Raw genomic sequence first — 25,980 nt, 5'->3', positions numbered from 1 at the left:
CAAGCGGCTGAGTTTCCAGGCAGCAAAGGGAGCAGGAGGGGACGGGGTGTGTGGGGAGCACCAGGAGGCTCCGAAACTTCTGTGAAAAGGATCAAACTTTGATCTGTCTGGTTTGCCATCTGTCCTGGGCTCACAGAGCTCACAGGGTGGTTCCCATAGAGGGGGCTGCCCAGGAGTACAACGTAGGGAATTGCTGTCACGTTTAATGGGTAATAACTTTGGATTTTAATTACAGGCTAATTTCACTGAAAGTTCCCTGGCACAGGCATGATGCATCATTCAGCTCTGTAAAGCCTTCATGGTATGGGAGATGCTATCACAAAATAACTGATTTGACAGAGTGGCAACAGAGGCAAGTCTTTAATGATACCTGATGTGGGAAAATGTCCTCAGATTCTGATGGACAATCTTCCTCATATAAAGAATTCTACCAATCCCAAAGGAGCAGACACATTACCCAAGTTAATGAATACTTCAGTTCTTACCCAAATACCCGCTTACAGCCAATTCTTGTTAACGAAATTACCATTTATTAAAAGAAAAGACAGTATTGGCTAAAAGATCACTAGACATACAAACGCGAATAGAGTCCTTAGGTCAGTTTCACCATAGAGATGGCACGTTAGAATTGAAGAGAGTCCTTTTCAGTATCATTTCATCACGTTCTAGTCCAATGTCCAAATGTTCAATATCAGTGCAGTCCAGAAGGGACTGGAGATCTCAGTCTTACGACTCAAACTCCCCCTGAATAAAACTTAAGAAGAACTAAGATAAACGTATCGGGTCCCAAGAGTTTTTATAGACATTTTTGCAGCCTCTCGACAGCAGTCAGTCCTTGGGTGAACAATAGGTTTTGGAAGTAACCTCCTACTTCACAAACATCACAGGTAATAAAACTACATGGATTAGCATAAGGTAATTAATTATCCATAAAGCTGTTCATAGACAGTTTACCACAAACTTTAAAGAGAGATATATATACACAATGACATTATTACACCCAAGTTTAATCTAAATGTTAACATTTCCCTCTTGTATGGATCGCTTGACGTTTAACAAGGCTGGACCTTCATAAGAAACTTTTCCCACAGTCTAAGCACTTGTGGGGTCTCTCTCCTGTATGGATTGCCTGATGTCTAACAAGGTTTGACCTCTGTATGAAACCTTTTCCACAGTCTAAGCACTTGTGGGGTCTCTCTCCTGTATGGATTGCCTGATGTCTAACAAGGTTTGACCTCTGTATGAAACCTTTTCCACAGTCTAAGCACTTGTGGGGTCTCTCTCCTGTATGGATTGCCTGATGTCTAACAAGGTCTGACCTCAGTATGAAACTTTTAACACAGATTAAGCACTTATGGGGTCTCTCTCCTGTATGGATTGCCTGATGTCTAACAAGGTCTGACCTCAGTATGAAACTTTTAACACAGATTAAGCACTTATTGGGTCTCTCTCCTGTATGGATTGCCTGATGTGCCATAAGATTTGATCTTTGTGGGAAACTTTTCCCACAGTCTAAGCACTTGTGGGGTCTCTCTCTGGTGTGGACAGCTTGATGTTTAACAAGGTCTGACCTCCGTATGGAACTTTTCCCACAGTCTAAGCACTTATGAGGTCTCTCTCCAGTGTGGACTGCTTGATGTTTAACAAGGTCTGACCTCTGTATGAAACTTTTAACACAGATTAAGCACTTATGGGGTCTCTCTCCTGTATGGATTGCCTGATGTCTAACAAGGTTTGACCTCTGTATGAAACTTTTCCCACAGTCCAAACATTTATGGGATTTCTCTCCTGTGTGGATTATCTGATGTTTATCAAGGGTTGACCTCCATATGAAACTTTTCCCACAGTCCAAGCACTTATGGGATCTCTCTCTGGTGTGGACTGCTTGATGTTTAACAAGGTCTGACCTCCGTATGAAACTTTTCCCACAGATTAAGCACTTATGGGGTCTCTCTCCAGTGTGGATTGCCTGATGATTAAGTAGGGTTGTTCTCCGTATGAAACTTTTTCCACACTCCAAGCACTTGTGGGTTCTCTCTCTTGTGTGGATTGCCTGATGTGCCATAAGGTTTGACCTCCATATGAAACTTTTCCCACAGATTAAGCACTTATGGGGTCTCTCTCCAGTGTGGATTGTTTGATGGTTAACAAGGTTTGACCTCCGTATGAAACTTTTCCCACAGATTAAGCATTTATGGGGTCTCTCTCCAGTGTGGATTGCCTGATGATTAAGTAGGGTTGTTCTCCGTTTGAAACTTTTTCCACACTCCAAGCACTTGTGGGTTCTCTCTCTTGTGTGGATTGCCTGATGTGCCATAAGGTTTGACCTCCATATGAAACTTTTCCCACAGATTAAGCACTTATGGGGTCTCTCTCCAGTGTGGATTGTTTGATGGTTAACAAGGTTTGACCTCCGTATGAAACTTTTCCCACAGATTAAGCATTTATGGGGTCTCTCTCCAGTGTGGATTGCCTGATGTGCCATAAGATTTGATCTTTGTGTGAAACTTTTTCCACAGTTCAAACATTTATGGGATTTCTCTCCTGTGTGGATTGCCTGATGATCAAGTAGCGTTGACCTCCATACGAAACTTTTCCCACAGATTAAGCACTTATGGGGTCTCTCTCCAGTGTGGATTGCCTGATGTGCCATAAGATTTGATCTTTGTGTGAAACTTTTCCCACAGTCCAAACATTTATGGGATTTCTCTCCTGTGTGTATTGCCTGATGATCAAGTAGGGCTGACCTCCGTATGAAACTTTTTCCACAGTCTAAGCACTTATGGGTTCTTCCCACAGAGGTCCCCTGTGATTCCCCGTGTCCAGGAACTTCCTGCTGTTGATTCCCCTCCTCGTTCTCACTCATTCTCCCATCACCTGCTGGGAGAGAGAGAATCCAGACAGAAGTCATTGTGCTGGGGAGAAATTAAGAGGAATAGCAGCAAGGAAAAACCCAACATACTAAAGCTGCACAGACAGAGTAATTGGATTCTGCCTCCACATCCCATCCAATCTTTCACAGAGAAAGAAAGTTGGGAAGGAAACTCCTGCAGGTAACAGGACAGGTGGAAAGCGATGTCAGTCATATCTGCTGATTGTAGCCCTTCCCTGGGTGAGATGAGGAAGGAACTAAGGGCACTTATTGATACCACATTTTTGGGATTCTCAAATTTGTCCTTCATTCCCCAGATGGTTTGTGTGTCAGTCCTCACCTGTGTGGGCGCCTCTCGGGATCTCTCTTTCCTCACAGGCCTGGAGATCCGGAACCCACGGATCTTCCCCTCGTTCCAGCCGGGTGATCAGGTCCGGTTTGGGAAGGGGGAATCCTGTGCAGGGAGTGAAATCAGACCAGATCAGGGTGTGTGGAGGACTGAGAGAGCGTCTGTCAGAAAGGACATTCCGTGAGCGGAACCTGTCCCTGTGCTGTGCTGGGGAATGTGGAATCTAAGAGGACGGGAACATGGTCACTGAGACCCCTCGGGGGAGGCAGACATGTGGCGAGGTGAGGAGAATTGTGACGCACACCCAGCTCTAGTGTTAAACCCCTGCCTATTTCTAAACCCGCGGAACCCAGAGCCCTCCACATGGCTGCAGCTGTTCCCAAGTAGGAGGGAGAAGAGGGATTCTGTGACCGACCAAGAAACAACACAGACAGGACAATACAGGGCTTCTCCACCTTGCAAACTAGGGGGGTCGGGATGATTTAGTATGTGTCTTAGGTTTTGACACCCTGGTCTCATTGGAGAGTGATGAGGGAAGAACCTGACCAGTGTCAGACACACAGACCCCCCCCACCCCAACTTCCAATAACCAAGGGGCCAGGAATCCCTTACCCAGCGAGGTCACCATCTCGTAGTTCTCCCGCATGACGTCCCTGTAGAGGGCTCTCTGAACGGGGTCCAGCAGAGCCCCCTGCCCCTGGGTGAAATACACAGCCACCTCCTCGAAGGTCACCAGCATCTGAAACAACAAGAATCCCCCACTCAAAACCTGCTGCCCCAGCCACAATACCACTAGTCATGGGGGAGGAGAGACAGAGAAGCAGATTCCTCCCCGCACCCTGCTCAGAGCATCCAGGAGGCTTCAGGGAGTGGGTAAAAGGTGAGAGCTCCTTGTCCCCCCCAGCGCACGGAGGTGGGCAGGGTCTTTTCATTTACCACATGCCTGCCAGCCACAGGCTGATACGGGAAGCAGAGCTCTGAGCCAGGGACAGGGACAGGAATCCCAACAGCTTCCCTTCGTATTTCACAGCAGCCTCTGGACAGTGGGGTCAGGCTCCAGCACTGGGAGTCTGGTCAGTTTTCCCAGCCCTGCCCAGCGGGGTGTTTCCTGGTTCAGAAATACAATACCCCTCCCCCACCATCAAAAGATCCCTAAAAATCCCCTACCTGAGCTGGCTCCATCACAGCCATTTCCCGGCCAGCACTCCCCGCCCCCATTAGAACTAACCCTACCATGTCCCTTCTAAACCTCCCCAGAACAGCAGCTCTGAGCCAAACGCTGGAAAAAGAGCAGAATCAAAGGAGTCACTTTAGGGCACTGCCCCACAGTGTACTGTAACCCCCTCTAGCTCTCCCCCGTCTCCCTCAGTCGAGCGGTGCTCAGCAGAGTGAGCAATTGGCTTTTCCTCTCTCAGCTCCTCCCCTTGTTCCCAGGAGAGCTGACTGCCCCGGGGGTGCAGGGAATGGATCTGGGCAGGGCTGGAAGCTGGGAACCTCCCTCCCCATGTCTTGCTCCTGCTGCCCTTCAAGTCTCTCTGCTCTCCCTTTTCGTCTTCTTCCCTCGCCCTGGGAGAATGAGCGTTTGCCCCATTGTCGTGGGCCTTTGCTCTCATTAGGCAGCTCAGCCACTGACACTGGTAACGGGGGTTGAACCCGGCTGTGTCACTGAGGGCAGCAGCTCTGGGACTCCCAGACACAGGGAGCCCCTCCCCTTGTAGGCCAAACTCCCCAGCTGGTCCCTGAAAGGGGCCCTTTGTACAGAGTCATTTCCCTGCCTGGCTTCAGACCTTTCCCCGGGTCTCTCCATCACCTGGAGGCTCAGGCTCAGGGGCTGGTATGGTTAGAGTGGTTCCAGCCACTGGAGAAAGTGCCCCTGGGCTGGTCTCAGAGGGGTGTGAGGAAGCGGGAATGTTCTGAATGTTTTCTCTGAATGCTGTGTATGTGCCTCAGTTTCCCCATGTGTTACTCAAGTATCAAGTGATGGGATACAGGTGTGTGATCATTGCAGAGACCTCTAGAGGGCGAGTTGGGTGGTGCTTAGGGGCTAGGTCCTGCCCCTATAGTGGCGGGGGGGGGGGGGGAGAGCTTGCCTCCCTCAGCCCTAGGTTCACCCCGTGCCAGCTGTTCCCCGTTCTTATCCCCGGCTCCTAGTCCCAAGCAGGGGGGCTGAAACAATCCGTTCAGTGGGGGGCGCTGAGAGCCATTGAACCAAACTGTAAACCCCGGATAGGATGGAAACCCCTTCAAGCCAAGGGGTGCGGCAGGGCCCCACCAGCCTAGATGCAGCGCCTGTGCTGCCCCCACCGCCCTGGTTGTGCCCATGGGCCCCGCTCCTTCCCCGGCGCCCAGATAGGGCCTCCCACCCGGCATTCAGTTTGGCCCCGGCCCACCTTCTGCCCCTCCCTATTTGCCCCGCTCAGATGTCCCTGAGCTGCAGCCTCCGTCCGCACCAGCAAGGCCGGGACAGGGAAACAAAGCACTAGATGGGGGGGGGATGGGTGGTAACGGGATCCTCCTCCCGCCCCGCCCACACCGGGAGGGGGCGGCAGCTTTCCCGGGCCCAGGGCGGGAATCGCAGCCAGCTCCGCTGGGAGCAGCCTGGGGCCAAACCTCCCCCTGCAGCCCGGGTGTGCTGGGGGGACGCAGGTCTGTCTTACCTTCCCTCCAAGCGGGGCCGGGCCGGGCCGGGGCCCTGGCCGGGCTGGGGGCTCTGCCCTGGGAGAGGCTCCCGGGGAGCAGCGGGAAGGGCCCTGCTGGAGATTCCCCTCTCCCGGCTGCAGCCAGGGCTCCGGGCTCCCAGCACCAGCCGCCGGGGCTCGGGGATCTCGCCAGGAGCCAGAGTCACCGCAGCGGCTGCGAGTCACTTCCTGCTGCCGGGCCTGAGCCCAGCGATCGCTCCCCCCAGAGCCGCCTCCCAGCTGCTCCTGGGTCCTAGCGATCAACCCACCGCGTTGCAGCATCTCTGTGTCTGGCTCCTGTTAGGCCTTGGCAACACTGGCGCTGTACAGCGCTGCAACTTGCTGCGCTCAGGGGTGTGAAAAAACACCCCCCTGAGCGTAGCGAGTACAGCGATGTAAAGCGCCAGTGTAATCAGTGCGTGCACCGCTGCACGCTCGCTCGCAGTGCTGCAAGCTACTCCCCTCGGAGAGGTGGAGCACATACAACGCTGCAAGAGCTCTCTCGCAGCGCTGGCGGCGCGACTACACTCGCGCTTCACAGTGCTGCCGCGGCCAGTCCTGAGTGTAGCCAAGGCCTTAGACTCACAGGCTCTAAGGTCAGAAGGGCCCATCATGAGCATCTAGCCCAGGGGTTCTCAAGACCAAATTTTTGGTGGCCTCAGAGTGAGGCCAGCAACTCTCGCTGGTGGTCGCTCTGACGCTTTCCCCTAAAATACTTAAGAACTTTAGGAGAAACCAGTAAACATGTGCAGAGGTAAGCGGGGAAATGGTCCCGCTATTGTGAGGAACTTTCCTGACTTAAACACCACCCGGGTGGAATCGAAAAGCAGAAGACTCTGAGTCCTCGCTGGCTGCCCCCCTCCTCCGATTTGCCCCCTTTGCCCCTTTTTAACCTTTGTAAAAAGCACTCAGCACAGTCTTATGCTTAGTAAGGGCAGGATGAAGGGCAGTGGCTTCAGCAGATGTTACTGAGCACGCTCAGTCCACCATAAGTAGCACATTCCTACAGGGAGCATTTTCTGTACTGCACCTGTGGAAGAGTTAAATAATCCACCCCAATGGGCAATAGCAGCTATGTGCGTGGGAGAAGCCAATTGACTCTCCTTCGGCAGGAGGCAGGCAAATGGGAAATGCCAGACAGAGGGGATTTCCCTGGCAGATAGGATTTCCAACTCTCCCGGAACAGGCGCCATTGCAGCAAATGGCGTCCGGTGCAGGAGAGTTGGCAACCCTATTGGCAGATGAAAAATTTTCCCCACAGACCCTAGAAGAGGCTGAAAAGCTGAAGAATGATCAGCTCTGGTCTGAGCATGGGCAGCAGGTATAGCAGGCCGGGGGAAGGGAGGCTAAGCAATGGTGGTTGAAGCATGAAGGGACAGAGGAATCTTTAGCGCATCTGGCATGTAAATACCTTGCAACTCCAGCTGCAACAGTGTCATAAGATTGCCTCTTCTCACTTACAGCATCATCTCCTGCAAATGTTAACAAACTTGTTTGTCTAAGCGATTGGCAGAAAAAGAAATAGTACTGAGTGGACTTACAGGCTCTGAAATTTTACATTGTTTGGTTTTTGAATGCAGGTATTTTTTACATAATTCTACATTTGTAAGTTCAACTTTCATGATAAAGGGATTGCGCTACAGTACTTGTAATAGGGGAATTGAAGAATACTATTTATTTGGGGGGGGGGTTACAGTGCAAATACTTGTAATAAAAATAAAGTGAGCAGTCTACACTTTGCATTCCGTGTTGTGATTGAAATCAATATATTTGAAAATGGAGACAACATCCAAAATATTTAGAGAAATGGTATTCTATTGTTAATAGTTCAAATAATCATGTGATTAATCAGGATTAATTTTTTTAATCACTTGAAATCCCTATTTCCAATTGATTTCTTTGTTAAAATTATATGGTAAGAAAGAGAAAGGCAGCAGTTTTTCATTAATAGTAGCTGTGACACTTTTGTATTTTTCTGTCAGATTTTGGAAGCACGTCATTTTTAAGTGAGCCAAGGAGGCAAGACAGATCAGACTCCTGAGAGGGGCGCAGAGGTGGGGAGAGGCTGAGAGCCACTAGCATGTAGGACGAACAGAGAGAGCACACTGGAGAACAAACAATGGTGGGGGGACCACTTCATCCGTTTACTGGACTACAACTGGGGGACACTCCCCTGAGGCCCTGCCCTCGCTCCACCTCTTCCCAACCCCACTCCGGCTCCTCCCCTAAGGCCTTGCCCTCTGTCAGCCTCTTCCCGCCTCTGTGCCAACCCCTCCCCGAAACCACAGCCAATCTGCAGCTCGCTGCTCTCCGCCCTCCCCCAGGCACCTCCCCTAGCCACCAAACAGCTCATTGGCAGCCCGCAGAACAGCTGTGGCTGGTGGGTGCTGAGCTCCTCCTATATTTTTTCCATGAGGGGTTGAGGTCCGGAGCACCCATGGGGTCAGCACCTCTGCTGCTTACAGTCATGGGACCGAGCAGTGACTAAGTATAAACAGTGACTTACAATGAGACTAAGCCCACGAGCTGCTGTCAATGGGCAAGTCGGTAAGGCCTAAATTTACAGCAGTGGCCTAATTGTGGGTGTCTCGTTTATCTCCTCGAAATACAGGACTCCAGGGCACGTGTTCCACCTGCATTCGCAGCTGGAGCCGGAGTCAGTGGGCGCTGCGGGTGCCCAGCCCCTTGGAGAACCAGCCCCTCAGCACTTAGGTCAGGACCCAAATTTGGACCCTACATCAAAAGAGATTCTTGACATTTGGACCCAGCCCATCATTGTGCTCTGACTCCTTTGCCGGCTAGCCTGGCTGTTTGTGCCTCCTCCCCAGCAGCTGCAGGCACAGGGAGTGCTCCTGGGAGGGGCGGGAGGGAGTGGGGTTGGGGCACGGACAGGCTGGAGGAGGAAGGGGTGGAAAGGGATAGAGGGGTGTGGCCAGGGTGAAGCTGCACCTCTAGTACTCTGCACCCTGGCAAAGCCTCTTAGGACCATTAAGCCAGGGATGCGGCTCTGGCTGGAGCTCAGAACGTGCGTAGCTGCTGCTAAGGTCTGCACTGGCCCTTGCAGCCACTGACAGGGGCCTGTTGAACCAGCCCTTTCCCTGCCTCAGTTTCCCCATCTAAACAATGCCTCTGTGTCTCTTCGCATTACAGTCTATGGAGGACGAGGGCCCCATGGTGCTGAGCTCTGAGCAGACACTGAGCAAATAGACCCAAAAAGTTTACAATTGAGTGTCCCGATCCCGAAAGGTCTCAGCGTCCCTATGATGCCAAAGGGACCGAGTGGGTAAAGTTACAGTCACAATTTATTGAGAAAGGGGTAGAACCCAAAAACGCCCCCCCCCCCAGCTGTGTAACTGAATGTCTCTAAGTAACCAGCTGCACACGGTACGTCCGACAGCCAGGGGAGAGAAATTACAGGTACTATGTGTACCATTCCAGTCTTTTTCCTTTCCGTAACCCTGTACCAAAGCACTGAATCTGCTCTGCTCTGCAATGCTGAGTGAAGACCCAGGTACCTGAGACAGCAGCAGGGGAAAGGTGTTTGAACGATGGCTGCAAATCTCAAGCCACGCGGAGACCAGCAAAAGATCAGCACTTCACTCCGCTGAGCTGCAACGTCTCTATTAACCACATTGTTAAACTGCTGCAGCCCTAGACCAGGATAACTATCCGCATCCGCAGCAGCATCTGTGCAGTACGGCTCCCCCACCACAGCTGAATTCCCTCCTTGTCCCCGATGGCGGCTTCCCAGACTGCCCCAGGCCTCCTCAGTCTGTCCCCACATCCCCTCCTGCAGCCGCAATGGGCAAGTGGCCCGAGAGCTCTCTGTTTATCACACACCATGTATCCTGCAGGCCCCTAGTCCGTGCTCCTCTCACTCCAGCTGCCCTCGGCCATTGGGACCCCGCCCTCACCTGGGGGACAGGAGTTTGGTCTCCCTGCAGTCCCTGGTCGCTCTGCTGGGACTGACAAACAGGGAGAAAGTGGGTGCAGGCCTTGCTGGGTGTGGTTGTGTTACAGGGACACCTGCCCCACTAGGGCCCTGAGACGTTGTGCAGTCTATATGGTTTTATAAAAACATAATAAGAAGTGAATATAATGTAACTGGAATATGCTTCATGCAAAAGGTCTCTTGTAAGGTATCATTACAAAGCTTATAATCTATTGAGTGTGATCATCCCATTTGTATAAATGTACCACTCTTGTATCTAAAACTAGAAATATGAAATATAACTCTGAGGGCCTATTGTAATTATGCAAAGTGTGGGCCATTAATAGTGGTTTGGAATCTTGATGACTCCCATTAACCAGGACCATTGTCTGCAGATGGCTGTGTTTACCTGTTAGTCTTCCTGTATATGTGTGTGCTGGCAAGTGGGTAATGAAGTCTTGCAGTGACATGTGATCATGTCACCTGACCTGGAATCCATCTTTAACCTGGGTGCTTTTCCAGTGGCGGGGGGGTGGGGAGGGTGGAAACCCAGAGGGACAAAGGGTTCCCGCCTTATGCAAAAGATATATAAAGGGGTAGAAGAGAAGAGAGGGGGAGAGGAGCCATCATGAAGAATCCCCTAGCTATCCTGAGCTGGAACAAGAGCTGTACCAGGGGAAAGAATTGTGCCCAGGCTGGAAGGTGTCCAGCCTGAGAAAAAACTTACTGAAGCATCTCTGAGGGTGAGATTATCTGTATTCAGTTTGATTAGACATAGATTTGCACATTTTATTTTATTTTGCTTGGTGACTTACTTTGTTCTGTCTATTACTACTTAGAACCACTTAAATCCTACTTTCTGTATTTAATAAAATCACTTTTTATTCATTAACTCAGAGTATGTATTAATACCTGGGGGAGCAAACAACTGCGCATATCTCTCTATCAGTATTATAGAGGGCAAACAATTTATGAGTTTACTCTGTATAAGCTTTATACAGGGTAAAACGGATTTATTTGGGTTTAGACCCCATTGGGAGTTGGGCATCTGAGTGCTAAGGGCAAGCACACTTCTGTGAGCTGTTTTCAGGTAAACTTGCAGCTTTGGGACAAGTGATTCAGACCCTGGGTCTGTGTTGGAGCAGACTGGAGTGTCTCGCTCAGCAAGACAGGGTGCTGGAGTCCTGAGCTGGCAGGGAAAACAGAAGCAGGGGTAGTCTTCGCACATCAGGTGGCAGCTCCCAAGGGGGCTTCTGTGATCCAACCCGTCACAGGCCCAGGCTGAGATCCCAGCACGTTCCACAGGCCCCTGAGCCGCCATCAGATGGACTTTCAGCCTCGGTCCTTATTGCCCTGGGGGTGCTGCTGGGGGAGGGAGGAGATTTACCTGCTCACAGACCATTTTAACAGTTCTAAAGCTTCAACTTTTTGAATCTCAGGGTCTAGTGTCATTGAATAGTTCTGGTCTGACCAAAATATTGTCTGATCCCCCCCGTAATTTCCCACAACCGTGACAATTTTAATTGGAATGAAATGCTTAAAACCCAGATTGTTGTGCAGCTGTGAAACTTTAAATCAATAAATATAAAAATTGTTTAAAATAAACATTATCTGTCACAATTATATAGTATTAAAAAAAATTCTGCCCAGCCTGACTATCACGCCTTAGACACACAGCTCCAGCTCCTGCAGGCTCATCCTCACAGGGGGACGCCTCAGTGACCCTCCCCACCAGCACAGGGGCTGATTGCAGGACCGAAGCCCTAGTGGCACATTTTTTCACTAAAGCCTCCAGGGGTGAAATTGGCTGGGTCCTTCCTGCTCAGCAAACAGCATGAATCATTTTCAGGAAGGGAAACACCCCCTTGCTGCTGCAGGCGGGGCATAGTGTGAATTCAGGAAATTGAAACAAAGCCTGTTCCACTGCCCAGAGGGAGCCATGGCTGCAGAGAACCCCGTGGAAAGTCTCCAGGAGGAAGCGACATGTCCCATCTGTATGGAGCATTTCACAGAACCTGTCATTCTGGAGTGTGGGCACAATTTCTGCCGAGACTGCATCAACCAGTGCTGGGAGGGATCCGATACAGCCGCCTCCTGTCCTCTGTGCAGAGAAACTGTGCAACAGAGAAACCTCAGGCCCAACCTGCAGTTAGGAAACATGGTAGAAATCGCCAAGTGGCTCAGTTTACAAGCAGCAAAGGGAGCAGGAGGGGATGGGGTGTGTGGGGAACACCTGGAGGCTCTGAAACTGTTCTGTGAAGAGGATGAAACCCCCATCTGTGTGGTGTGCGACAGATCCCGGGCTCACCGCGCTCACACGGTGGTTCCCATACAGGAGGCTGCCCAGGAGTACAAGGTAGGGAATTGTTGTCAAATTTAATGGGTAATAACTTTTGGATTTTAATTACAGGCTAATTTCACTAAATGTTACTGTGACAGGTGTGACTCATCATTCAGCTCTGTAAAGTCTTCATTGTACAGGGAGATGCTATAACAAAATTCAGAGGGGTAGCCGTGTTCTGTATCCACAAAAACAATGGGGAACTGCAACTGGTGTTTTACCTTCAGTCCATTTGAAATCCATCTGAAGAAGTGGGTCTTTACCTACAAAAGCTTAATCCCAAAGAAATCTATTAGTCTTTAAGATGCCACTGGACTCGTTGTTTTTATAACAAAATTAATGATCTGGCAGTGTGGAAACAGAGGCAAAATATCAAGTCTTTAAAGCAGGGTCTACCCCACCCCTTCCCAGAGGCCCTGCCCCTTCCCCCCAAAGCCCCGCTCACTCCATACCCCCCTCTCTCTGTTGCTCACTCTCCCCCACTCTCACAGACTTTCACCAGTTTGGGGCAGGGGGTTGGGTTTGGGGTGTGGGTGCAGGCTCTGGGCTGGGGCCGTGGGGTTTGCAGTGTGGGAGGGGGCTCTGGGCTGAGCCTGGGGCAGGGAGTTGGGGTGCATGAGGGGGCTCTGGGCTGGGGCAGATTATTGGGGTACAGGAAATAGTATGGGGTGCTGGCTCTGGGAGGAGGGTCAGGGCTGGGGCAGAGGGTACAGGGTGCAGGAAGGGGTGCTGGGTGCAGGAAGGGGTATGGGGTGCTGGGTGCAGGAGGGGGTATGGGGTGCAGGGTGCAGACGGGCAGCACTGACTTACCTCGGGCGGCTCCCGGTAAGCGTTGCAGTGGGGCTAAGGCAGGCTCCCTGCCTGCCCCAGCCCTACACCACTCCCAGAAGGGGCCAACGCACCCCTCTGGCCCCTGGGGGGGGGGCATAAAATCATAGAAGATTAGGGTTGGAAGAGACCTCAGGAGGTCATCTATTCCATCCCCCTACTCAAAGCAGGACCAACACCAACTAAATCATCCCAGCCAGGGCTTTGTCAAGCCTGACGTTAAAAACCTCTAAGGAAGGAGATTCCACCACCTCCCTAGATAACCCATTCCAGTGCTTCACCACCCTCCTAGTGAAATAGTGTTTCCTAATATCCAGCCTAGACCTCCCCCCACTACAACTTGAGACCATTACTCCTTGTTCTGTCATCTGCCACCACTGAGCAGGGCCGGCTCCAGGCACCAGCACAGGAAGCAGGTGCTTGGGGCGGCCAATGGAAAGGGGCGGCATGTCCGCGTCTTCGGCGGCAATTTGGCGGCGTGTCCCTCAGTCCCTCTCAGAGGGAAGGACCGGCCGCCGAAGAATGAAGCGGCGCGGTAGAGCTGCTGCCGATCATGATCGCAGCTTTATCATTTTTTTTCCCTTCGCCTCTTGGGGCAGCAAAAAAGCTGGAGTCGGCCCTGCCACTGAGAACAGCCGGGCTCCATCCTCTTTGGCAGTTGTAAGCAGCTATCAAATCCCCCCTCACTCTTCTCTTCTGCAGACTAAATAAGCCCAGTTCCCTCAGCCTCTCCTCATAAGTCATGTGCCGCAGCCCCCTAATCATTTTTGTTGCCCTCCGCTGGACTCTCTCTTATTTGTCCACATCCCTTCTGTAGTGGGGGGACCAAAACTAAATGCAATACTCCAGGTGTGGCCTCAGCAGTGCGGAATAGAGGGGAATAATCACTTCCCTTGATCTGCTGGCAATGCTCCTACTAATACAGCCCAATATGCCGTTGACCTTCTTGGCAGCAAGAGCACATTGCTGACTCATATCCAGCTTCTCATCCACTGTAACCCCCAAGTCCTTTTCTGTAGAACTGCTGCCTAGCCATTCGGGCCCCAGTCTATAGTGGTGCATGGGATTCTTCTGTCCTAACTGCAGGATTCTGCACTTGTCCTTGTTGAACCTCATCAGATTTCTTTTGGCCCAATCCTCCAATTTGTCTAGGTCACTCTGGACCCTATTCCTACCCTCCAGCATATCTACTTCTTCCCCCAGCTTAGTGTCATCTGCGAACTTGCTGAGGGTGCAATCCACCCCATCATCCAAATCATTAATAAAGATGTTGAACAAAACCGGCCCCAGGACCGACCCCTGGGGCATGCCACTTGATACCGGCTGCCAACTAGACATGGAGCCATTGATCACTACACATTGAGCCTGACAATCTAGCCAGCTTTCTATCCACCTTATAGTCCACTCATCCAATCCATACTTCTTTAACTTGCTGGCAAGAATATTATGGGAAACAGTATCAAAAGCTTTGCTAAAATCAAGATATATTACATCCATTGCTTTCCCCATATCCACAGAGCCAGTTATCTCATCATAGAAGGCAATCAGGTTGGTCGGGCATGAGTTGCCCTTGGTGAATCCATGTTGACTGTTCCTGATCACCTGCCTCTCCTCTAAGTGCTTCAGAATGGATTCCTTGAGGACTTGCTCCATGATTTTTCCAGGGACTGAGGTGAGGCTGACCGGTCTGTAGTTCCCCGGGTTCTCTTTCTGCCCTTTTTTAAATATGGGGCCTATATTTGCCTTTTTCCAAACATCCGGGACCTCCCCCAATTGCCACGAGTTTTCAAAGATAATGGCCAATGGCTCTGCAATCACATCAGCCAACTCCCTCAGCACTCTTGGATGCATTAGATCTGGGCCCATGGACTTGTGCATGTCCAGCTTTTCTAAATAGTCCTTAACCTGTTCTTTCACCACTCAGGGCTGCTCACCTCCTCCCCATACTGTGCTGCCCAGTGCAGCAGTCTGGGAGCTGACCTTCTCTGTGAAGACTGAGGCAAAAAAAGCATTGAGTACTTCAGCTTTTTCCACATCATCTGTCACTAGGTTGCCTTGCCCATTCTGTAAGGGTCCCACACTTTCCCTGACCTTCTTCCTGGTCCTGCTTTGAGCAGGGGGTTGGACTAGATAACCCCCTGAGGTCCCTTCCAACCCTGATATTCTATGATTCTTCTTGTTGCTAACATACCTGTAGAAACCCTTCTTGTTACCCTTCACGTCCCTTGCTAACTGCAACTCCAAGTGTGCTTGGAAGGACAGAACTGGTCGTGCAGGGGGGGGAGTAGCACTATATGTGAAAGAAAATGTACAATCAAATGAAGTAAAAATCTTAAGCAAATCCGCATGTTCCATAGAATCTCTATGGATTGAAATTTCATGCTCTAATAAGAATATAACATTAGGGATCTATTATCGACCACCTGACCAGGACGGTGATAGTGATGATGAAATGCTAAGGGAAATTAGAGAGCCTATCAAAATTAAGAACTCAATAATAGTGGGGGATTTCAATTATCCCCATATTGACTGGGAACATTTCACTTCAGGACGAAATGCAGAGATAAAATTTCTCGATACTTTAAATGACTGCTTCATGGAGCAGCTGGTACGGGAACCCACAAGGGGAGAGGCAACTCTAGATTTAGTCCTGAGTGGAGCGCAGGAGCTGGTCCAAGAGGTAACTATAGCAGGACCGCTTGGAAATAGTGACCATAATACAATAGCATTCAACATCCCTGTGGTGGGAAGAACATCTCAACAGCCCAACACTGTGGCATTTAATTTCAAAAGGGGGAACTATGCAAAAATGAGGGGGTTAGTTAAACAGAAGTTAAAAGGTACAGTGACTAAAGTGAAATCCCTGCAAGCTGCATGGGCGCTTTTTAAAGACACCATAATAGAGGCCCAACTTCAATGTATACCCCAAATTAAGAAACACAGTAAAAGAACTAAAAAAGAGCCACTGTGGCTTAACAACCATGTAAAAGAAGCAGTGAGAGATAAAAAGACTTCCTTTAAAAAGTGGAAGTCAAATCCTAGTGAGGCAAATAGAAAGGAGCATAAATGCTGCCAAATTAAGTGCAAGAATGTAATAAGAAAAGCCAAAGAGGAGTTTGAAGAACGGCTAGCCAAAAACTCCAAAGGTAATAACAAAATGTTTTTTAAGTACATCAGAAGCAGGAAGCCTGCTAAACAACCAGTGGGGCCCCTTGATGATCGAGATACAAAAGGAGTGCTTAAAGACGATAAAGTCATTGCGGAGAAACTAAATGGATTCTTTGCTTCAGTCTTCACGGCTGAGGATGTTAGGGAGATTCCCAAACCTGAGCCGGCTTTTGTAGGTGACAAATCTGAGGAACTGTCACGGATTGAAGTGTCACGAGAGGAGGTTTTGGAATTAATTGATAAACTCAACATTAACAAGTCACCGGGACCAGATGGCATTCACCCAAGAGTTCTGAAAGAACTCAAATGTGAAGTTGCGGAACTGTTAACTAAGGTTTGTAACCTGTCCTTTAAATCGGCTTCTGTACCCAATGACTGGAAGTTAGCTAATGTAACGCCAATATTTAAAAAGGGCTCTAGAGGTGATCCCGGCAATTACAGACCGGTAAGTCTAACGTCGGTACCGGGCAAATTAGTCGAAACAATAGTTAAGAATAAAATTGTCCGACACATAGAAAAACATAAACTGTTGAGCAATAGTCAACATGGTTTCTGTAAAGGGAAATCGTGTCTTACTAATCTATTAGAATTCTTTGAAGGGGTCAACAAACATGTGGACAAGGGGGATCCAGTGGACATAGTGTACTTAGATTTCCAGAAAGCCTTTGACAAGGTCCCTCACCAAAGGCTCTTATGTAAATTAAGCTGCCATGGGATAAAAGGGAAGGTCCTTTCATGGACTGAGAACTGGTTAAAAGACAGGGAACAAAGGGTAGGAATTAATGGTAAATTCTCAGAATGGAGAGGGGTAACTAGTGGTGTTCCCCAAGGGTCAGTCCTCAGACCGATCCTATTCAACTTATTCATAAATGATCTGGAGAAAGGGGTAAACAGTGAGGTGGCAAAGTTTGCAGATGATACTAAACTGCTAAAGATAGTTAAGTCCAAAGCAGACTGTGAAGAACTTCAAAAAGATCTCACAAAACTAAGTGATTGGGCAACAAAATGGCAAATGAAATTTAATGTGGATAAATGTAAAGTAATGCACATTGGAAAAAATAACCCCAACTATACATACAATATGATGGGGGCTAATTTAGCTACAACAAGTCAGGAAAAAGATCTTGGAGTCATCGTGGATAGTTCTCTGAAAATGTCCACGCAGTGTGCAGAGGCGGTCAAAAAAGCAAACAGGATGTTAGGAATCATTAAAAAGGGGATAGAGAATAAGACTGAGAATATATTATTGCCCTTATATAAATCGATGGTACGCCCTCATCTCGAATACTGCGTACCGATGTGGTCTCCTCATCTCAAAAAAGATATACTGGCACTAGAAAAGGTTCAGAAAAGGGCAACTAAAATGATTAAGGGTTTGGAACGGGTCCCATATGAGGAGAGATTAAAGAGGCTAGGACTCTTCAGCTTGGAAAAGAGGAGACTAAGGGGGGATATGATAGAGGTATATTAAAATCGTGAGTGATGTGGAGAAAGTGGATAAGGAAAAGTTATTTACTTATTCCCATAATACAAGAACTAGGGGTCATCAAATGAAATTAATAGGCAGCAGGTTTAAAACAAATAAAAGGAAGTTCTTCTTCACGCAGCGCACAGTCAACTTGTGGAACTCCTTACCCGAGGAGGTTGTGAAGGCTAGGACTATAACAGAGTTTAAAAGAGAACTGGATAAATTCATGGTGGTTAAGTCCATTAATGGCTATTAGCCAGGACGGGTAAGGAATGGTGTCCTTAGCCTCTGTCTGTCAGAGGGTGGAGATGGATGGCAGGAGAGAGATCACTTGATCATTGCCTGTTAGGTTCACTCCCTCTGGGGCACCTGGCATTGGCCACTGTCGGTAGACAGGATACTGGGCTAGATGGACCTTTGGTCTGACCCGGTACGGCCTTTCTTATGTTCTTATGTTCTTATGTGCTGCCCGTCTCTGCAGGCACCGCTCCCACAGCTCCCATTGGCCACAGTTCCCCATTCCCGCCCAATGGGATGTGCAGGGGCGGTGCTTGAAGGAAGGAGCCATGCACAGAGAACCCCAGGGTGCGGGGGCATACTGGCTGCTTCTGGGAGTGCCACATGGCTGGGGCAGGCAGGGAGCCTGCCTTAGCAGCAGCGGGCAACCCTGCTGCACTGCCAGAGATCTCGATCAACTGGGAGAGTCTCCAGGATCGACTAGTCATTCGCAATCGACTGGTAGGTGACCACTGCTCTAGCTAGACAAAAGGTGGGAAGGGAAACTGAGGAATAAAGCAGGACAGTGAGTTGCCCACAGTCACCCAGCATATCAGTGACAGAGCTTAGCTTAGAACCCAGATCTCAGTCCAAGACCCAAAGCACTTTGCCATGCTGCCATCATAGCATCAGCCCCACCCAGTGATGAGGTGTGTCCGTTAGGAGGGAGAGAAACCTTGATAAAGGTCCCAGGCCCAGCAGGGAGAGGAGGTTTCTCACTGGGATTCTGAACTCCTGTGCTGCTCCATAAGGGATTAAACTCAGATGCTGCCGGCCTGCACTAGAGGAGGTCACTGGGAGCCCGAGCACCTTCAGTCCACACACAAAAGGGCTCCAGACAGCTCAGGTTCATGCCAAGTACCACTGGGATTACACTGGGTTGCAGCAAAACTAACCACAGGCTGGAGCTCACCGGTGCCAATCTGACCTGTTCTGTTGTGTACGTGGGCAAGGACCAGCCAGAGTGGTTCCATTAGTCCCACCAGGCAGCCTTTTGAAATCTCCCAGAATGCACTGCTTCTGGGATCTTTACCAGGGAATGGGACCGTGGGGTATCTGCCCAGGGGGCATTGCCACAGAAAGGGTTTAGGACAGCACTGGGGAAACCCCAACCCGTTCTTTATACAAATCTGCATCATGTCTAATTAGGGTGGTCACCGAGGCATCCCCAGAACATAGGACATGCCCACACCTGCCTGCATGGGCCCGTCCTCACCAGTATCAGTTGCCCCGCGTGAGCCAACCACCGCTTTTTTCAGTGTGCCACCCACCTGAATCATTCTGCATGAAGGTGCCACCTCAGCCCTGCCCCCACTTTCACGGGTGTCCTCCTACATCCTCAGTCTCCTCCTCTCTTTTGCACCAGACAAAGCCACATCCAGTGCCGAGTCCCTACCGGGCAGGGATAGTGCTCCACAAAACTGGGACTGCGCAGCTTCAATCCAGACAAATGGCCTCCGGACATCTCATCAGGTTTGCCCTGGTGCTTAGACCAGCTCTGCCCAACCAGTGCAGTCCCCAGGGCTTCAGGGCTGAAATCCCAGCCCCTATTGAAACCCTGGTGGCTTCGGAGAATTGTATCACTTTGTTTGTTAAACCTTCTACAAAGCAGGTTTATTGATTCACCCCCATGTGACTTCCAGTGCCCTGTTATGCTCTGTACCACTAATCAATTCACAAATACCAGTAAAGCTTGGTTAGAATTGAGATGTCTCTCTAATTACTAAAAAGGCTGGACCGCAACTGGTAACAAATCGGAATGTGACACATCCCCAGTCTCCATTAATGAGGTTTCATCTCCTTGGTGGCCCTGATGTCACAAAGCGATTAGAATCACAGTCATCTTGGGTTTCGGGTGCAAAAACGCCCACTTCCAAGTACCTCTCAACTGTCCAGATGAAACCTCCCAAATCATTTCTGTTTCTTCAGGAAAGAATCCAGGCCCATTTGAAGACTCTGAGGGAAGAGAGAGAAAAGCTGCTGGGATTGAAAGCGACTGGAGAGGGGAACAGCCGGGAGTATCTGGTAGGTGCCTGTTGTTATGAACCGGCAGGGACTGGCAGTGGGAGGTCTGTTTGGAGGCAGACTCCTGTGTGGCTTTGGTGAACATGGGCTTATGTGTGATTCTCCATGATCATGGATTGCTGGGTTAGATTCGTGTGTAGACAAGCCCTAAGCTTCCATTGCAGTTGATAAGTTAATGTCTAGCCCTTGTGGCTTTCCCAGAAATCCTCCCCAAGTGAACTGAATGTCACCTGTGAAGTGCTGTCCCCTGTGTCTGGTCATTTTGTGCATTTTTCAAATGTTTGTTTCTTTTAACTCCCCTGGCATCTCTGTCAGTGTAGTGCTGAGTCCTGCCTCCTGCTGCTCTGAGTCTGAATGCCCAGAGACTATAAATAACAGAATATGCTGACCATGACAGACATGAAAACATCGCTTTCAGAGGGATACAGGGGCCAAAAGGGAAGGTGTGAGAGAATCCCCTGCCTAGGATTTTTAAAGACATTCTCCCTCCTGCACACGCAGCTCTCCGTGAAAGGACCCCGGGCTCCATCCATGTCCCTGACCAGCCCTTTTCCTTATTTTCATACAGAAACAAACACAAACCGAGAGGCAGAAGATTGTGTCTGAATTTCAGCAACTGCGGGAGTTCCTGGAGGAACAAGAGCGACTCCTGCTGGCCCAGCTGGAGAAGCTGGATGAGGAGATTGTGAAGATACAGAATGAAAATGTCAGTCAACTCTCCGAGCAGATTTCCCATCTCAGTGAGCTGATCAGTGAGATGGAGGGGAAGTGTCAGAAGCCAACAAGTGAATTTTTGCAGGTGAGACTGAATGAGAAACATAGGTTGGTGCTTCAGGGCAGCCAGCTCCCGCGCTCAGTGCCGCCCGCCAGCAGCCCTGCCAATCAACTCCTTCCCCTCACTCCAGCGCCTCCCACCTGCTGCGATCAGCTGTTCCGGACGCTGGGAGGGAGGGGGAGCAGCGGGGAGGGAGTGTGCTCACAAGAGGAGGCAGGGAAGAGGCAGGGTGGCGGTTGAGACGGAGTGGGAGCAGGAAGAGTTGGGCTGGGGTGTGGCATGGAGGAAGGGGTGTGGTGGGGGTGGGGCATGGGATTGAGCACCCCCAGGGATGATTGGAAACCAGCACCTGTCATTAGAAACATGCCAGATCCCCACACAGGGAAGGGAGAGCTCCTGAATCATAAGCACTGCAGTCCAGCAGTCAGAGGCCATGGTGTAACTCGGCGTGTGCATTGCTGACATGTGAATAACTATTATTCTTTGCAGAGTCACAGACACAGAGATATGAGAGATGGAAAAGCCCGATTAGCTCAGGGAATCCATGGCCCTGGGGCCAGGGCAGGGCCTCTCTTCCCCATATTTGCAATATCCCTTTCCTAGGATCCCCTGTGTGTGTGTCAGACGGGACTGAAATTCTTTTGTTTCTCTCTCTTCTAGGATATTAGAAGCACCTTGAGCAGGTACGTGTCTCTCTCTCACTCCCCTTCACACTTCACAACGCTGGGAAAGAGCTTGGTGGTGATGTTAGCACTGCATCTCCCCAGGGCTCTACAGCCAAATGTGTGGGGAAGGTCACATGTTGGATACAAATCTCTCTGATCACCTTCTTCCTGAGGTTCTCACCCTTGTATAGAAGACTCTGGAATTCTCCATTCAGTGGGAAAGACTGACCTCAAGTATTTCCTAGAGATGTCACCTCCCCGAGGGACTGCCTGCCTCAGGATTGTGGGGATGGAATATGGGCCTGTCACTGCTGGGCACTGGTCAGTATTCAGCCCAGGGCAGCAGTGGTCAAGAGTCTTTCACACCTGAGGGCTGTTTGGAGGCCTGTGTGGAATGAGCTGGGGAGGGGGGAGTTGGTGTCTCAGTCTAGTTTCTAGAGGGCAGATTTCTACAGCACTTCACATGGGAACCTCCTGTCCCTCAGAGCATGGAGGCCAAGGAGTGAATTGGCCATGGAGACTTGATTCCCCTTTTGTCCCCAGAGCTGATCTGTCCCAGACCAGAGTTGAAGAATATTAATGTGTCCTTTGAAGGGAAGGTTGCACGGCCATGGGCTGTGTTGCACCTGCTCTGAGGCTGGGAGAAGTCGAGGAATTCTAACCCCAGGCCCATTAGAGCAGCAACTCACTAGCCAGAACTTATAACGAGTCACACAGTGAAATATAATCATGTGAAATTGTTTCTCTCTAGGTGTGAGAAGGGGAAGTTCCAGCAGCCAGAGGAGATTTCTCCAGAACTGGAAGAGCGAGTCAGTGGTTTCTCTCAGAAAACGATTGTGCTATTGGAGACTCTGGGGAAGTTCAAAGGTACCTAGAAGGGATCTAGGAATGGAAATTGGGAGGAGCCGCTGAGACTGAGGGAGGCCAGTGGCTCTGGCCAATTGGTACACAATTAGATGATGCTTCTATTTCATTGTTGGGTGAGAATGTCATGCACTTGGGGTCAAAGTCATTCAGGTTGATTAATTCAAACCTTTATTTCTACCAAAAATATGTCTTGCCATGACAATTACTGTTAAAGAAATAAATGACTCAGACTCATAGACTTTAAGGCCAAAAGGGACCATCATGATCATCCAGTCTGACCTCCTTCCCCTTCTAAGCCACAGAACCTCACCCACCCACTCCTGCAATTGACCCCTAACCTCTGGCTGAGTTAGTGGAGTCCTCAAATCATGAGTTAAAGACTTCAAGTTACAGAGAATCCACCATTGATGCTAGTTTAAATCTGCAAATCACCCGTGCCCCATGCTGCAGAGAAGGCAGAAAACCCCCCAGGCTCTCTTCCTATCTGACTTGGGGGGAAATTCCTTCCTCACCCTAGATATGGTGGTCAGTTGGATACCGAGCATTTTGGCAAGACCCAGCAGTGAGACATATGGCAAAGAATTTTCTATAACACAGAGCCCTCCCTATCTACTGCCCCATCACCATCCATGGGACACATATTTCAAAGGCGGACCCAGCCCATCACTGAGCTGTGGTCCTATACGGCAGCTAGTCATGGCCAAATAGGCTGTAGGGGGAAGGAGAAAGCCCCTCCCCCATGGTCAGGGATCCGTCCAGCACAGGAGCCTCTGGTACCTCCTCCACAGCAGCTGCAGACACAAGGCGGGTTCCTGAGAGGGCTGGGAATGGGGTGGGGGTGGTGAGGGCAGATGGAAGAGGAAGGGGGGTAGACAAGGGACAGAACGACATGGGCAGTGTAAAGCTGGGCCTCTGAAACTCTGCACGCTGCCCAAGACAGATGGGGGCCATTGTAATAGGGATGAATATGTCCCATTGTGTCAACCTTCCCCCCACTTCAATTTCCACATTTATAAAATGCTTTTACTATTATTTCTATTTCTGCCTGTGGAGGACAAGGCCCTGTCCTGCTGCTGTCTGTAGAGACGCTGAGTAAACAGACCCAACAGCTCACAATTAGAGCCAGGATTTAGGAAACTCTCAATATCCTGTTAGTGTCAAAGGGACCCAAGTGGGTAAAGTTACTTTTATGTCAAAGTCTTTGCAGGCTCTGGGTCTAGGTTACGACAAAAGGCAGTAAGTGAATGAGACAAACCAACTGGAGTTTGAAGGGTTGGAGAGGTTGATGAGGGGAAAGTAAATCTCACTGACAGATTGTCTATCCTGGGATGGTTGTGAGGCTGTAAGGATGTTGGTTCCATTGCTGGGAGATGCCTGAATGAGAGAGGAAAGAGACGGTTTCAGACCTTTTTATATTAAATATCTTAGTGTTTCTCTGTCATAATTAAAAGACAGTTCTATGAGTTGAGAGTGGGGACGCTGTTATAAATATGAAAGGCTGAAATCTCGTCTCCTTTCTCCTTCCCCCCCTCCAGACACTCTGCCGTCTGCACTAGAGATGAAAAGAGGAGGATTCCTAGGAACATTCAGAGAGGGTGAGATTGCAGCTGGAGATTGTCTTTAAATTATCACAAAATGTCTTCATGAGATTGTAGCTAAAGTTACCAGCCAAACTGACACCGACCATGACACACACAGCCCTCAAAACAACACACTGAACAGTGAGGAGCTCCCGTGCTGAAGTCACATGAACTAGGGTGACCAGATGACAAGAACAAAATATCGGGACACATGGGGGAGGGGGGGCGCCGCCGAAGCAAAAAAAAAAAAATATATGCCGGAGTGCAAAATATCGGGACAAATGGTGTTCCAACCATACATCCGTCGGGGCGTGGGACAAACAACTAAATATCGGGACAGTCCTGATTTTATCGGGACGTCTGGTCACCCTACAGACAAACACTCCTGACACAAACCTTAGTGCTGAGTTCATGCCCACGCTGCTGAACAGAAAAACTGTCCCTGAGCAGCATGTGAACAGAGCTCTCTGCCCTGAGGGCTGACACATCCCTCTGCTTTACCCCGGTGCAGAGGGTCTCCCTCATCGCGCTTCTCCAACATCCTCCCTTTCCTCTGGGCAGGGCTGGGCTCTCCCATTGGAGCTGCTCACTGCTTCCTCTGTTGGGGAGACAGTCTCCCTGTGAGGCTGTCAGCTCCTCCCTTCTCTCTGGGCTGGGGATGGGGCTACCCCACCCAATGCCACCTCCTACTTTCTGCTCTTAAGCAGCTCTTCCCCAATGCTGGACCTTCCTCTCTGTTCCCTGGCCTGGGAGTGGGACCACCCCACCCAATGCCATTTCCTACTCTGTTTTCTTAATTGGCTCGTCCTACTCTGGCCGGGGAGTGGAGGCTGCATTTAGGGGAGGGAGCTTCCCTCTCGGGTTCAAAGCTGGTACCTGCCTCCTCTGCTTCCTCCCCACTAAAACCTTCCTGGCTGTGTCTCTGATGCTGGGAATGGAGCAGCCCCAGCAGAGGGAGCAGGGAGCTGAAGTCTCAGCAAGCACATGAAAAACGAATGGAGTGAGTCCCATTCTAAAGACTGAGGAGCTGCAGTGTCATCTCTGCTCAGTCTCAGGTCAGGTGCCCAGGACAGAGGCAGCTCCCTGGGATCCAGGCCTGTCCCAGCCTGAACGGGGCTGCTGGGGCGTGTGAGAAATGGTCCCAGCCTCCTCCAGGGCCGAGCTCTGCCCCTAACGTTCTGATTCTCTCTCCCCAGTGAATGTGACTCTGGATCCAGACACGGCTCATCCCCACCTCGTCCTGTCTGAGGACTGGAAAAGTGTGACACGGGGAGACACACGGCAGCATCTGCCCAACACCCCTGAGAGATTTGACACTAAGCCCTGTGTGCTGGGCTGTGAGGGATTCACCTCGGGGAGACATTGCTGGGAGGTGGAGGTGCAGGGTGGGGGAGGCTGGGCTGTGGGGGTGGCCAGAGAGTCTGTGAGGAGGAAGGGATGGATCAGCTGTAGCCCTGAGGGGGGGATCTGGGCTGTTGGGTGGTTGGGGGATCAGTTCTGGGCTCTCACCTCCCCTGAGAACCCCCTTCCCCGGCGCCGGATCCCCAGCAGGATCCGGGTTTGTCTGGACTGTGACCAGGGGCAGGTGATATTTATTGATGCTGGTGACGAGGCCCCGATCTTCACTTTCCCGCCAGGCTCCGTCCCTGGGGGGAGAATCCGACCCTGGCTCTGGGTGTGGCTGGGATCCCAGCTCAGACTGTGTCCCTGAGGGGGGGCGGGGGGGCGGATATCCCACTGGAGAACTGGAAATCAGCCTTTCTAGCCTCACACACCCCAGTCTGTATGACCTTGGAGGACTCCTGTCTACCCAGCCCCTGGCTTCTCATCTCTATGACCTACGGAAGCCCCTCCCCTTCCCTGCAGCACCAGGGATGGAAGGGGAAAAGGGGAAGAACCCTTGGGGCTGCAGGAGGAGCAGAGGGGCCCTGAGGGGCAGAGGTGGGGGCTGGGCAGGGGGCAGAACTAACAGCTGGGCTAGGGACAGGCAGAGGTGGGGGCTGGGCAGGGACACAGCATGAATCAATCAGGGTTTGGGGGGTTGGGGAGAAGCAGCAGCAGGGAACGTTTTGTACAGATCTGTGGGATTAGATCTCACTGGGGTCTCCCAGCCAGAGCTCCTGCTGCAGGGGCCCAAGTCACCTTCCCCTGTAACTA

The 25,980-nt window shown here is 50.5% G+C and overlaps 2 protein-coding genes across 2 annotated transcripts; one reads left to right on the top strand and one right to left on the bottom strand.

Annotated features, from left to right (window-relative positions):
- Nucleotides 1-350: 350 nt before the first annotated feature.
- Nucleotides 351-4,412, bottom strand: LOC135888240 (zinc finger protein 665-like). Its single transcript, XM_065416050.1, has 6 exons — nt 4,389-4,412; nt 3,834-3,960; nt 3,213-3,326; nt 2,748-2,877; nt 2,328-2,579; nt 351-2,243 (listed from the first exon to the last, which is right to left on the bottom strand). The coding sequence occupies exons 1-6, from the start codon at nt 4,410-4,412 to the stop codon at nt 1,070-1,072; spliced, it is 1,821 nt and encodes a 606-aa protein (XP_065272122.1). The 3' UTR covers nt 351-1,069.
- A 7,342-nt stretch (nt 4,413-11,754) lies between these two features.
- On the top strand, nt 11,755-25,534 carry LOC135888243 (zinc finger protein RFP-like). Its single transcript, XM_065416053.1, has 7 exons — nt 11,755-12,186; nt 19,841-19,936; nt 20,505-20,735; nt 21,372-21,394; nt 22,128-22,243; nt 23,779-23,838; nt 25,020-25,534. Exons 1-7 carry the CDS (start codon nt 11,770-11,772, stop codon nt 25,532-25,534), a joined length of 1,458 nt encoding a protein of 485 aa, XP_065272125.1. The 5' UTR covers nt 11,755-11,769.
- The last annotated feature ends 446 nt before the right edge of the window (nt 25,535-25,980 follow it).

The sequence above is a fragment of the Emys orbicularis genome, chromosome 13, assembly GCF_028017835.1.
Source record: "Emys orbicularis isolate rEmyOrb1 chromosome 13, rEmyOrb1.hap1, whole genome shotgun sequence".
Lineage (NCBI taxonomy): Eukaryota > Metazoa > Chordata > Testudines > Emydidae > Emys > Emys orbicularis.
The sequence above is the reverse complement of the archived record's forward strand: the minus strand, read 5'-3'. Positions and strand labels throughout refer to the sequence as shown.